General features: G+C 59.8%; 2 protein-coding genes across 3 annotated transcripts; both read right to left on the bottom strand.

Moving 5' to 3' along the window:
• Window positions 1-101: 101 nt before the first annotated feature.
• Window positions 102-3,521, bottom strand: AMH (anti-Mullerian hormone). The gene is made up of 5 exons (XM_019964540.2): window positions 2,507-3,521; window positions 1,724-1,866; window positions 1,395-1,503; window positions 1,126-1,288; window positions 102-1,041 (listed from the first exon to the last, which is right to left on the bottom strand). The coding sequence occupies exons 1-5, from the start codon at window positions 2,958-2,960 to the stop codon at window positions 183-185; spliced, it is 1,728 nt and encodes a 575-aa protein (XP_019820099.2). The 5' UTR covers window positions 2,961-3,521; the 3' UTR covers window positions 102-182.
• A 136-nt stretch (window positions 3,522-3,657) lies between these two features.
• Window positions 3,658-12,349, bottom strand: SF3A2 (splicing factor 3a subunit 2). Of its 2 annotated transcripts, none has more exons than XM_019964536.2 (9): window positions 12,208-12,349; window positions 7,842-8,006; window positions 7,372-7,443; window positions 6,521-6,567; window positions 6,261-6,370; window positions 5,382-5,431; window positions 5,161-5,301; window positions 4,676-4,744; window positions 3,658-4,589 (listed from the first exon to the last, which is right to left on the bottom strand). In XM_019964536.2, exons 2-9 carry the CDS (start codon window positions 7,965-7,967, stop codon window positions 3,771-3,773), a joined length of 1,434 nt encoding a protein of 477 aa, XP_019820095.1. In that variant the 5' UTR covers window positions 7,968-8,006; window positions 12,208-12,349; the 3' UTR covers window positions 3,658-3,770. The 2 variants fall into 2 exon arrangements, with proteins under 2 accessions (XP_019820095.1, XP_019820096.1); XM_019964537.2 differs by having other exon boundaries at window positions 12,192-12,292.
• Window positions 12,350-12,420: the final 71 nt, after the last annotated feature.

The following is a 12,420-nucleotide window of genomic DNA, read 5'->3' as shown; positions in this document are numbered from 1 at the left end:
GGTGGAGGGAGGACGGAGGCGCAAGGCAACAGGTGAAGACGGCGAGGACTGCGGGAAGGAGGCCCCCGCCTGTCCCCAAACATGCACAGAAACCCCAACCGTGTGCCTTCCCGTGTTTAATGGGGCAATGACGGGGTCCGAATAAATACGGGCCGGGGCAGCACGAGGAGCACGGCGCGAGGTCACCGGCAGCCGCATTCGGTGGCCACCATGTTTGGGACGTGGTGCGCACTGATGCGCTCCTCGGACAGGCTGATGAGGAGCTTGCCGGTGTAGGCTGTGGGCACACAGCAGGGCGGGCGCGCCAGGGTGGCGCCGCGGGCCTGCATCTTTAGCAGCAGCACCACGTGGTTGCCGTAGCGCGGGTTGCGGTCCGACTGAGGCCAGCCGCAGGCCCCCTGGCAGTTGTTGGCCTGGTATGTCTCGGGGATGAGCACCGAGCGCTCGGCCCGCAGGTCTACGCTCAGCTCACGCAGAGCGCACGGCCCGTCTGCAGCCGCGGCCCCGGCGCTGCGCTGCGCCCGTGCAGAGCCGCTCCGCTCCCGCCCGCGCCACTCAGCGCGCAGGCCCTGCAGCGCTTTGAGCAGCAGCAGCGCGCGCAGCGGGCCGCCGGGGCCGTCTGGGTTTCCCGGGCACAGTGCCAGCAGGCGCGCCAGCAGCGGTGGGGCAGCTGGAGGCAGCCCCGGGAGGGCACGCAGCTCGGCGGCCACCGCCTGAAGCTCGGCAGCCACCCGGCGCGCTAGTCCCGCGGCCCACAGAGGGGACTTGGGACCTTGCGGCGTTGCGGGGACCCCGGTGGTGGCTGCCGTCGGCGGCAGCAGCAGCAACAGCGGCTCCTCGCCGTCCAGCAGGCGCTCCAGGGCCGCGGGGTCCGACAGGTTGACCTGGCCCTGCGGGAAACCAGCCAGTGCGCCCGGGTCCAAGGCCAGCCGCGGTGGCGAGGCTCGGGCCGGGGGTCCCCGCAGCGCGCGCACCAGGCGCGTGAGAGTCTCCAGGAAGGGATCAGCGCTGGGCGGTGCCTCCTCTGGCTCCGGGGAAGCCCTGGACAGCAGAGTCGGAGGTCGTGAGGGCGCAAGGCTGCGGTGCCCACACTCCCCGCATCCCCAGGTCTGAGCCTACGCGCACCTGGGCTGCGGGAAGGGCACCAAGTCCAGCCGACCGTGCGCGGGCATCGGTGCCGAAGACCGGGCCGGCAGCAAGAGTAACAGGGCTGGGGTCTTTCGTGTGAAGCAGCGGGAGTCCGCACCGAACAGCAGCGCCTGCAGCTGGGCAGTGCTCAGGAGCGCACCTGAGAGGGGAGGCGCGTGCGCCGTGGGTTCAGTGGCCGGAGGTGGGGTGGGGTCTGTGGGTCGAGGGCAGCCACCCAGTCGGGTCCCTGTCCAGGCAAAGCCTACCATTTCCACGGCGCCGCAGGGTAAGGGCTAACCCAGGCCGGCGCCAGGCCCCCTCCGGGTGGTCCACGACCAAGGCCAGGAAGTCCGAGTCCGCGGTCAGGCAGAGGCTCTGCGGGCGGACACAGGAGTTCAGCCAGGTTGGGGGGCGGGCATGGATGCCAACCCTGCTCTGCCTGCTGCCCTTAACATCCCTTCAAGGTCCAGCCTGGGCACTTGTGGCCTTTCGTGAGACCAAGTTAAAAACAATACAAACCCAAACCCATAATCCCCCCCTTGCTCTGTGGGGGGTCCTGGGGGGCCTGAGAGAGCCACATTCCACTCCCTGGTACCTGGGTGCCAGGTAGCCCAGCCCCGGTGACAGTGACCTCCAGGCCAGGCCCTGGGTACACCACCAGCAGCGCCAGCTCTGGGGGGCTGGCTCCTCCAGGCGGAGGCTCCTGGAACCTCAGCAAGGGTGTTGGCTCCCACGTCACTGCGGCCGGGACAAGGGAAGAAGGGAGACACCTGAGCCACGGAAGCCCGAGCCCCTCCCTCAAGCCTGTCCCCTCCATAGGAGGGAGACCCCACCCCAACTGAAGCCTGGGGGAACCTGGTGAGAGAGGTTTGACGCTGGTTCCTGGCTTCCCTGGGGCAGGAGTGGCCTAGAAGTGATGGATGGGGTGGGCGGTGGGGCTGCCACCTGTGTTTCCTGAGCCCTTGGGGGTTCTAGGCTGGAGAGCTCCTGGGGGATTTCTGGTAGTGGGTCTGAGGACAGTGGCCCCTTGGAACAGGAACCTCTTGCTACCCAGTATGGAAGGAGAGGCACTCCTCTGCTGGACCATCAGGCTGCACTGATCTGCCTCCCTCCTCCACCCCCCACCGTGTAGCTCCCAGGTAGGTGAACAAGGTGTTAGCCCCCACACCTGCCTCCCCCAGGCACTGCATGGGGAGAGGGGTGGCTGGGAGCTGGAGAACTTCTGGCCCCGAACAAGCAAAGATACAGTGACCCACCTCTGGCCATTAGCTTCCACTTCCTGAGACTGGGGAGGGGTCTGGGCTGGGGGCTCTGCAGTCACCTGGTCTTGGGAGGAGGGCACTAGAGCCTGGCCTCCCACCCCAGCCCCAACACATACCTTCCTCCAGGTGCAGGACCACCAGCCACCGCCCCCCGGGCTCCCCCAGCCATGCCTGCAGCCGCTGCAGGTGGGGCAGCACAGGCTGCCCGTTGCCAGCGGGGCACACTGCGAAGGTGGTCAAGTCACTCAGGCCCCAGTGGGTGCGCCGCACAGCCTCCAGGAAGGCCTGCTCGTAGCTGCTCAGGACCCCCACCACCCGCAGGGGGGCCCTGCTCCCGTTGCCACTCCCATGCAGGGTCACCAGGCACAGGGGGTCCAGAGGGCTGCCTGGCAGCCAGAGACTGGAGAGTGGCCAGTCCCAGGCTTGCTGAAAGATGAGTGCCCCGCTGCCTGTGGCCTGCTCCCTGGGCAAGGCTGAGGTGCTGAAGACTTCTTCCCTGGGGGTCCCTGGCCTCAGCAGAGCCCCCATGGCCGACAGCACCAGGGCCAGAGAGAGAGATGGACCGGGCATCCTGGGAGCTTCCAGGGGCTGGGCTGCCCTACTTTATAAGAGGGAGCAGAGCTGTTTGTGGTGCAGGGCGGTCCCTATCTCCTCCTGGGACATGACCTTGAAGGCTGGTGCCTGCTGTGAGCCTGGGAGGCCTATGGCCTTCTCAAAGCCCCTTCTGTTCCAACGTGCCTGCCTATCTCCTGAGCAGCGATACAGTGTGTGTGGCCTGTGACCCATTTGTCAGACTGTCCTTGACAAATCTTCCCCCTCCCCAGAGCAGGAATGTGAGCAGGAGTGCATGGCCCAGACAGCCAGGCGATCAACAGCCTGGGGGTGTGGGAGGGCGAGGTGTGGAGCCCCTGCCCCAGGAGGATTCAGGTGCCAGCCCCAAGGGGGATGACACTTCACACCGGGTAGGCGGGTCTGGCCCCCAGTGACCCCACGTGCTTGCTCACCCTACCTCTGAGGCCCACAGAGACCCCCAAGGAGAGTGAACAGCCTTCTTCACTCTGCTGTTTTCCCAGAGAACCATCCCACACTCTGCTGGCCCACAGGGTCTGTCCTCACCCAAGGGTCTCTAGGGCACAGAGACACCAGGGGCTACCCACTGTGGTGCAGGTGGGACCCTGACACCCCCTTATGGTAGTGGAAAGCAGCCGCGTGTGTTCACCCACAGCAAGCAGGTGCTGACCGCCCACAGGTTGACACAGCAGTCCAGTTCAGGGTCAGCAGACTCTTTAATGGGGACACCTAGCCCAGTACAAAAAAACTCTACTCTGAGGGCAAAACCCAGGAAAACCAAACCAGACTTGCTAGGATAGGGGTGGCTTTTCAGTTGGTGGGGGGAGGGGGAGGAATGTTCCCAGGGCCTTCGGAGGGTAGTGGGGGCCTCAGCATCGGGGGCATGGGTGTTGGGGGATGCACCCCAGGATTTGAGGGGTGCACCCCAGGTGGCTGGGGATGGACCCCAGGAGCTGGAGGATGGACCCCAGGAGGAGGGGGGTGGACCCCAGGAGGCTGGGGGTGGATCCCAGGGGCTGGTGGGTGGACCCCGGGAGCTGGTGGGTGGACCCCTGGAGCCTGGGGGTGAACTGCAGGAGTTGGGTGCACCCCCGGAGCCTGGGGGTGAACTGCAGGAGCTGGTGGGTGCACCACTGGTGCCTGGGGGTGAACGCCAGCAGATGGGGGAGGATGGACCCCTGGGGCTGGAGGGTGGACTCCCGGAGCAGGAGGGTGGACTCCTGGGGCTGGAGGGTGGACCCCTGGAGCTGGGGGGTGGACCCCAGATGCTGGTGGGTGAACCACTGGTGCTGGGGGGTGGACCCCAGGAGCTGGGGGATGGACCCCAGGAGCAGGGGGATGCACCCCAGAGGCTGGTGGGTGGACCACTGGTGCTGGTGGATGGACCCCAGGAGCTGGTGGGGGCAGCTGAGGAGGGCCTGGGGGTCCTGAGGGTGCAGGCCCGCTGGGCGGCATCGGTGGCAGGGGCAGGCCTCCTGGTGGGGGCGGGGGCAGCGACTCTGGTAGTGGCGGGCGAGGGGGCAGGCCATTCATCAGTGGGGGTGGGGGCCGTTTCACCCCAGGAGGCCCAGCGGGAAGGCTTGGTGGGGCTGGCGGCTTCTCCATCTTGAAGTGAAACTGGAGGAAAAACTGGACAGACAGAAGAACTGAGCAGGGTCCTAGAGGCCTTGGGTTGGGAGAAGGATGGGGAACTGCGTGGACATGGAGTGACTCACTTGCTTGGTTTCCCGGTTCCAGTGAGTCCAGAACTTGCCTTCAGCCTTGTCTATTTCCCTGCTTGGCACCTGTGTGGGGTAGAGGGGCAGAGACAGGCCCTCAGGACCATGAGATGGCCTGGCCCAGGAGGCCCTTCTGTGAGGGAACAGGGTCTGATGTGGGGGTGACAGCTGACATTCTTGCTCCACTGCTTAGCAGCCCTGCTACCCAGGAAAGCTGCAATCTACCCTGTCTCGTCAACATTATCTGATGATAGGACGAGGTCACAGAGTCCCAGTACAGCCTGGTAACAGGGCCACCTCACTGCTGGGGCCACGCCAGGGTCTCTGATTCACGGTGGACACCCAACCCCTGCCCTCGCTCTGCATCATCTTCTGACAACCCTCAGGAGGCAAGGGCACAGAGGGGGCACCTGGTGTGGGCCGGGGCCAGCTGCTTGGATGGAGCAGACCCTGCAGGACCCTCCGGGGTCCCAGCGAACTACCTTGAAGGCGATGGTCTCATAGGGCTCAGCAGCCATGAGTAGGTACTGCCAGCGCCGGTCTGGGGGCTCGATCCTCTGCTCGTAGGCAGACATGAAGCGGTGTCGGGGCATGATGCCCTCGGCAATCTCGGGGTAGTCGATCTGCAGGGACATGACCAGTGACAGCACTGCCTCTCAGGGGCCTCTCCCCTCAGGACAAAGGGTTCCCGGCCTGTGCTCACCTGGAAAAGGAGGCTCTGCTGGCCCATCTCTGTATCCCTCTGCTTGGTTACTGCAATACAGGAAGATGTCAGGTCCAGTAATGGGGTCCTAGGACTGGCCTAATGTCACCCATGAATGGGAGAGCTGGCTTGGCAGGTGGGGGGGAAGTCACCCTGCTGGGCAACTAGCAGTTATCGGCCCAAGGGTGGGAGGGCTGTGCCCCAGGTGCCACCTGCCTGATATCACTTGGGTGAGGGCAGAGGCTGGGCTCCCCACTGCCCATCCCCCTTCACCAGACCTTCTGGGAGCAGGTGCCCATCACTTTCTAGCTCTGTGGCTTTGGGCTGCTCTCCACACAGCTCTGGGGCCCTTCATATGCCCCTCAGGCACTTAGTGTCTCCCTGCCACACTCAGGAAGAGGCCAGATGACCCAGACTGACCAAAAGGCCTGTGGTGGCCTCTCTGGGGGTAGTGCCATCCTCGCCCTGGCTCACCAAGCCCTACCACTTGAAGGCCCTCCACTCCAGGGCGTTCCCGAGCCATATCTTGTCTGAAACGCCAGCCATACACAGGGTATGCCCACTTCAGCAAGAACACCTGCAAGGAGGCCTGCCTTCCCCTCCTCCTTAGCAACCTGATCCTCTGCAGCTGCTGGCCCTTTCCCTTACTCTCTCTCCAGGTGAAAAGGCGCCAGCACTCAGTTCTAAGATCAGAGGAAAGGACTACACTAGGGCCTGCAGACCCCTCCCACCCACGCACCCACCTCTGCTAAGAGTATAAAGAGCAGAGAAGATACTATGGCCCCCGCCCTCAGGGCAGGAAGCCTCTAACGGAAGCTGAGGCCACTGGTGAAGCTGGGGGTGGGTGAGGGACTGCCCGCCAAGGCCATCGACAGTTACCTTTGTAGCCCGGGCGGCCGATCTTCACAAACTTCTTCACTTCTACCTTGACCTTCTCCGGTGCTGGCTGGGCGGGGGCCTCCTTGGCCTCCTTGGCCGCTCGCCGGGCCCTGCAGGCGGGACGGACACAGTGTTGAGGCCCCTCCTCACAGGCCATCAAGGCCACAGCCCCAGACGCCAGGAGCGCCCCATCCCCAGCCGACCTTGGAGATGTGAGGTGAGGGGGACAGCAGGCATGGGAAGGGGTGCCAGGTACTTACAAGTTGGTCTGATGTTTCTTCCCCTGGGTGTGCGCGAGGTAACTCCCCTGGAACACAAGAGGAACATGCATGAGGACACGGTGAGTGGGTGGGGCTCGTGTCCCCACCTGGGCCCGCCTCCACCCACAGGGCTCAGCGCTGACAGGGGCCTGATGGCTACTGAACACACGAGCTCTCATGGGTATGCACACAGGGGGACGAGACGCTCAAAAGCCAGAGATGATGAGAGTCTCGGGCGGGGGGACACAGCAGTCTTGTGGCTGCCAGGATGTGGGTAGGGCCAGTGGATACTGCTGCGGAGTGGTGGGGACACATGGAATAAACATGCCCTTTGATTCCACCTCAATGATGTCCCAAGACAAAGACACGTGTATCAGCAGTTTCCAACTGGAGGCTTTTATGACCCCCAGGGACCCTGTGTTCAGGATACTCCCCCACAGAGAAAGGGGAGCCCCAAAACCACAGGGAGATGCTCCCGTATGAGACTATTCAGCTCGGTGCAGCCGTCTGGAGCTGCGAACCAACCGGACAGAAAGTGAGTCCTCCACACACAGAAAAGGACAGGGAGGACCTGCTTATGGCAAAGGGCAGGAACCCAATGCAAGCAAGCATTAGACTGACACTTGCTTAAAGTCTCAAACTAGAAGCCACGCCTTCCAGACCTCCCGCCCTATGTGGACATCCTGGACATCCCCACATTTGCAGATGCACGTCTGTTATATCAGAGCCACTGATGTTACAGGAAACGGAGATGGAGGCAGGGACCCCACGGTGGCTGTCCCAGTGCTGTGCAGGGCGGAGACTGGGCATAGCAGGGCTCTAAAGCCAGTGCCTCCCTGAGGAAGACGCACCTCATTGTTGTGCAGCGTCAGGCACAGCTTGCACTCATAGGAGCCCAGGTGGTTCTTCATGAAGTAGGGGTCCTGCAGAAGAAACACATCCATCAGGCAGTGGGGGAGATGCTCAGGGATGGAGGACAAGCTGGAGCCCCAAGCCAGCACCACCACCCCGGGGATCCCACAGGGTCCACTGCACAGGGCTGGGGCTGGGGCTGACTGCCCGCCTCTGCAGCAAGCCCCAGAGAGGGGTCCCCTGGAAGCCCCCAGCCCCACATTGGCGGCAGCCTGGGGTCTAGGAAGAGGCAGAACTGAAGGTGCACTGCTGATCCTCCATCTCCCCAGCCGGGACACGGCTCCTTGTGCTGCAGCACAAGCTGGATGCGGGCAGAGGAGAGAAGCAGGCGGGCCAACCCCAGGCCTAGGGAGACCGCGGTCTGGAGGGCGCTGAGCTGCTGCTTCAGGGTGGGCAGGTGGGTGCACACCTTATTGATGTCAATGGTTTCTAGAGCCAGCTGTCGCAGACGTTCCCGGCGGTCCCGGTTGCTCTCGGAAGAGGAGGCCACACCCCCGCTCCCGGTCTTGCCCCCGGGGCGATGCTGGAAGTCCATGGTGAGACCCTGGGCACTCTGTCAGACCAGGGGAGAAACCTGCGGAAGCCAAGGGGCAGCTGGTGAGACTATGTGTAAGATCTCACCCTCCTGGCCTGGCCTCACCTCCCCACTCTCACCGCCCTAGCCCTGGCTTCACCACCTGTCTTCCAATGGCTGAGGGCCCATGCTGGGCCAGGCACATGGGGATGAGGAAGGAGAAACAGGAGAAATGAGGCATCTCCAGGTGACAGTGGGGGTGGACCGGAAAGGAAGGTCTCTTTGAGGAGTGCAAAGGCCCAGGGACCCGAAACAGCAACAGAGAAGAGGAGGCTGAGTTCTCGCTAATTAGTCCCATCTCCTCTAAGCAGCCTTCCCAAACTGCCCAGGCCCACATTGCTCAGTCCCTCCTCTGAATCCCTTTTCTGCTTGTCTACACTTCCTTCCCGCAACCTAAACTCTACTGCTCTGATTCAGCAGTACGTTTGCTGGAACAAAGAACACATCCATCTACCTGCCCGCCCCCAACCCCTACTGCCTAACACAAGAGACAGTCACAGCTCGTTTGCAGTGGAAGCAACTCTTCCAGGCCCTTGATTCTCCTCCATACCCATCAAGCTGTCCAACTGCCATTTCCTATTGTCTCCCATACTCCTCCAGGTTCAGTTCAGATTCAACCTCAGGTACCTTCCTCTCATCCTACATTCTCTTCACTGTCAATGCTGGCCCCAGGCCCCTGGTTTAAACCCACAGTATCTTGACTCTGTTAGGGTAAGCTCACAGGGCTGGGGCCCAGGAGTGTGAACCCCCAAGGATGCACCTGTCCAGCTCCCTGGGGTGCTGGACACGTCATCTCATACAGCAGAGGGGACTCTGCAGGTGGGATTAAGTTAGGTCCCTGAGATGGATACGACCCTGGATTCCCCAGGGGGGCCCAGTGTCATCATAGGGTCCTTATAAGAGGAAGGGGGAGGGTCAGAGGCAGACACAGGAGACGCTGCTCTGCTGGCTGTGAGCCAGGGATGCGGTGCCTCTAGAAGCTGGAAAGCACATGTCTTTCAGCAGGAGCTGGTGCTCCCCTGAAGCCTCCAGAGGGAATAAAACCCAGCGAGACTAGTGCTGAGTTTCTGACCACATAGATGCAGCGCAAACTCATGTCATGTAAACCACTGGTGGTTTCCTGCACCAGCCAGCTGTGCCACTGACTTGCCCTACTACTTGATGAGTTTATGAAAACCTCACGTCGGATAACCAGCAGGGTTGACCTAGCTGGCTGCAGAATCACCACAAGGCCACCCAGAGCCGTCAACTGTAATGGCAAAATACTAACAGAGCCAAGAGTTCCAGTCAGTTTGGGGACAGCCAGTTCCTTCGTAAGCAGCCAGAAGAACATGCCATGGTGTCGTGAAAGCCTGCAAGGAGAATCTGACCAACTAAGGAAACCCAAACGCAGACAGATACTTAATCACTCACCAGCCTACCTGTCAGAGTCTCAGAGAGGCTGGGCTAAGGCCAGGTCTATCGGTGCCTGCCCGTTGAGCAGCAGACTCCACGCCGCACCCCCCCCCCCACAACCTGGCCTGTGTCCAGCAGGCAGGAGACCCAGCTAGAGTCCCCAGCCCAGAGGACAGGGGAGGTCAGGAGTTTTTTCTGGGGAGAGAGCACCAGAGACAGTATTCTCAGACACAAAAAGTTAGGGGCTCTGCATCCCCCAAACCCCAGCACTTTTCCAGGCCCCCTGAGCTCACTACAGAAGCACTGCTCTCCACGCAGAAAAGTGAAGTTGCTCAGTCGTGTCCGACTCTTTGTGACCCCTTGGACTGTAGCCTATCAGGCTCCTCTGTCCATGGGATTTTCCAGGCAAGAGTGCTGGAGTGGATTGCCATCTCCTTCTTCAGGGGATCTTCCCGACCCAGGAATCAAATCTAGGTCTCCTGCATTGCAGGCAGATGCTTTACCATCTGAGCCACCAGGGAAGCTCCACGCAGAACTGATGTCTAAACAGACGTGAAGAAATGCATGTATTGGGGAAAAAGGAAACTCAGTGAAAAGCTCAACATAAGATGATAACATCCTCTTGGACGATGGGCGATGTTCCCACAGCTTGAAACTAGAACAGGATGCCACAGGTTAGCATGGCCAGTTAAACACCAGACAAACCCTTTAAGCAAAGATGCGATGAGCCTAACAACACACTGAATGTGAGCGCCTGAAGATAAGAGTCAAAGCTATCATAAAGAAGAACAGAAAAATAAACAATAGCAAAATAACAAGATAACAGCAGGCAAAGCAAGAACCTAGAAATTTTGGACTGAGAACAAAACATGGCCACACCACTATATTTAATACAGATATAACCTATAGGAACCTACTGTATACAGAACACAGAAAACTCTGCTCAGTGCTCTATAATGACCTGTACAGGGAAACAAAGTGAAAAACAATGGGTCTGTATATACATATAACTGATTCACTTCGCTGTACACCTGAAGCACAACACTGTTAGTCAACTACAGTCCAAATACAAAACAAAAACTAGAAAAGAAAAACAAAAAACATGGAGAGTATTATCAAAGAAACAACCCCCCAAAATAAAAAACTCTCCAATAAATAGACCATGAAGTTTTATGGCACTAAAACTTAAAAAAAGTTTTTAGTAGATGGAAAAGTCAGCAACAAGAGGTCAGAAACCAGGATGAGATGAGAGCCTTCAGAACAGCAGGAACACGTAAGGCAGGGCAAGGCTTTTCCCAGTTCCCTTCAGGGGCTTTCAATCTAGAACTTTACACCCACACTTCTGACTGTGAGGATGGATAAAGCCACTTTCAGCAAACCGAGGGCTCAAACTGAACAAATGAGTCGACTTCTTCAAAACCTACCTGAAGAGCTCTGATGGAAAAAAAGAGGAAGACAGTGAGACTGAAAACAGAAACCAGCCCATGGGAGCCTTGACAGAAGGTTCTAGGACAGCTACTCAGCTGCCGGGTGGAGCTCCAGTCCTGAGTGGAACAGGAGGATGCCAGCGCTGAAAGGGAAGTTTGCAGGCAGGAAAGGAAAAAAAGACGTCCATTGTTTCAACCCGTAGGAAACTACAACTTGGAAAGACTTGTATGCTTGGAAAGACTGACGGTGAAAGAAGGGGGCGGCAGAGGATGGGATGGTTGGAGGGCATCACTGACTCAATGGACATAATTTAAGTGTAGTCGCTCAGTCGTGTTCGACTATTTGCGACCCCATGGACTGTAGCCCACCAGGCTCCTCTGTCCAGGCAAGAATACTGGAGTGGGTTGCCATTTCTTTCTCCAGGGGATCTTCCCGACCCAGGGATCGAACCTGGGTCTTCCGCATCACAGGCAAATGCTTTACCCTCTGAGCCACCAGGGAAGCCCCAATGGACATAAGCTTGAGCAAACTCTGGGAGATGGTGAAGGACAGCGAAGTCTGACGTGCTGCAGCCCATGGGGTCAGTCAGACGCGACTGAAAAACAAGGCGTGTGAAATGACGATGCTTCGAAAGAAAAATTAATAGCCAGAAAAGAAAATGAGACGAATAGGAAAAATGAAGAAATGAAAGAGCTCTGGGGGGAGGGTTAAGAGGAGAATAGTACCCCCAAAAAGTAGCACGGCTCAACACAGTACCTGCCTGAGCAGCGAACGCTATTTTCAGCCCTAGAAAATAAGATTGACGATCTAAAGCTCAGGATAACCACATCCATGGTATGAAGGATGAGGCTGCAGCGGGTGAGGGGGAGGCAGAAATGAGACCTCAGCAGTCACGGTAGGAAGCTGAGAGACCACTTCTTCACCTGACTCAGGCTATTTACAAGCTCGGGTCGGTCGTACTCAGCTGCCAAAGGGCAGAAGGGAGAAGGGGCCGGGCTCCCAGAGTGACAAGGGGAGAAGTCATTTAAACTCTGGGCTTCGCTCGCTAAACGAGCCTAGCTAACGGGTTCTTGGGCCTCGCACCAAGAGCTCCGCCTCTGGACCTTCCTCACTCCTCGGCGGGCCTGGAACCAGGAGCGCCGTCACCTCCACCTATTACAGGAACCAGATAAGCCCCGGACCACAAAGGCAGCAAACTAACGGACTCAGGGAAAGCGCCCCGGGTCCGTTGCCACCCAACCCCACCCGACCCAACAGGCCTTTGCAGCCGGAGCTCCCTGCGGGAGGGCGGGGGTGATGGGCCGGCCCAGCGCCCGGCTCCCCTCCAAGGAGTCCTCTGGGGCCGCCGCCCTAGTCTCGCACCATTCCTAATCCTCACCCACGATTTCGTCAAATCCACGGGCTCCTCACACACTGCCTTGGTCTATTCAGGCGCCGCAGCCACCGCGACGACCTCGTCCTGCGCACGCGCGCCGATAGCTGAAAAAGCACTTCCGGGAACAGGATGGGCGGGGCCTCCTGCGTGCGCATGCCCGTCCCGCCCAATGGCGCGGGCGAGACGCTTATAGGCTGAAGGAAAGAGGGTAGAGGA

This window comes from Bos indicus, chromosome 7, assembly GCF_029378745.1.
Source record: "Bos indicus isolate NIAB-ARS_2022 breed Sahiwal x Tharparkar chromosome 7, NIAB-ARS_B.indTharparkar_mat_pri_1.0, whole genome shotgun sequence".
Classification (NCBI taxonomy): domain Eukaryota; kingdom Metazoa; phylum Chordata; class Mammalia; order Artiodactyla; family Bovidae; genus Bos; species Bos indicus.
This window is presented reverse-complemented; position numbering and strand designations above follow the sequence as displayed.

What these genes read in the sequence shown, in the direction of transcription:
- AMH (XM_019964540.2), bottom strand. Translation starts at nt 2,960, where the DNA reads ATGCCCGGTCCATCTCTCTCTCTGGCCCTGGTGCTGTCGGCCATGGGG. An exon ending in GGTCCTGCACCTGGAGGAAG is followed by an intron (nt 1,867 to 2,506) that starts GTATGTGTTGGG and finishes TCCCGGCCGCAG; the next exon opens with TGACGTGGGAGCCAACACCC. An exon ending in CTGGGCTACCTGGCACCCAG is followed by an intron (nt 1,504 to 1,723) that starts GTACCAGGGAGT and finishes GTCCGCCCGCAG; the next exon opens with AGCCTCTGCCTGACCGCGGA.
- SF3A2 (XM_019964536.2), bottom strand. Translation starts at nt 7,967, where the DNA reads ATGGACTTCCAGCATCGCCCCGGGGGCAAGACCGGGAGCGGGGGTGTG. An exon ending in TGACGCTGCACAACAATGAG is followed by an intron (nt 6,568 to 7,371) that starts GTGCGTCTTCCT and finishes CTTGTGTTCCAG; the next exon opens with GGGAGTTACCTCGCGCACAC. An exon ending in GGAACCGGGAAACCAAGCAA is followed by an intron (nt 4,590 to 4,675) that starts GTGAGTCACTCC and finishes CTGTCTGTCCAG; the next exon opens with TTTTTCCTCCAGTTTCACTT.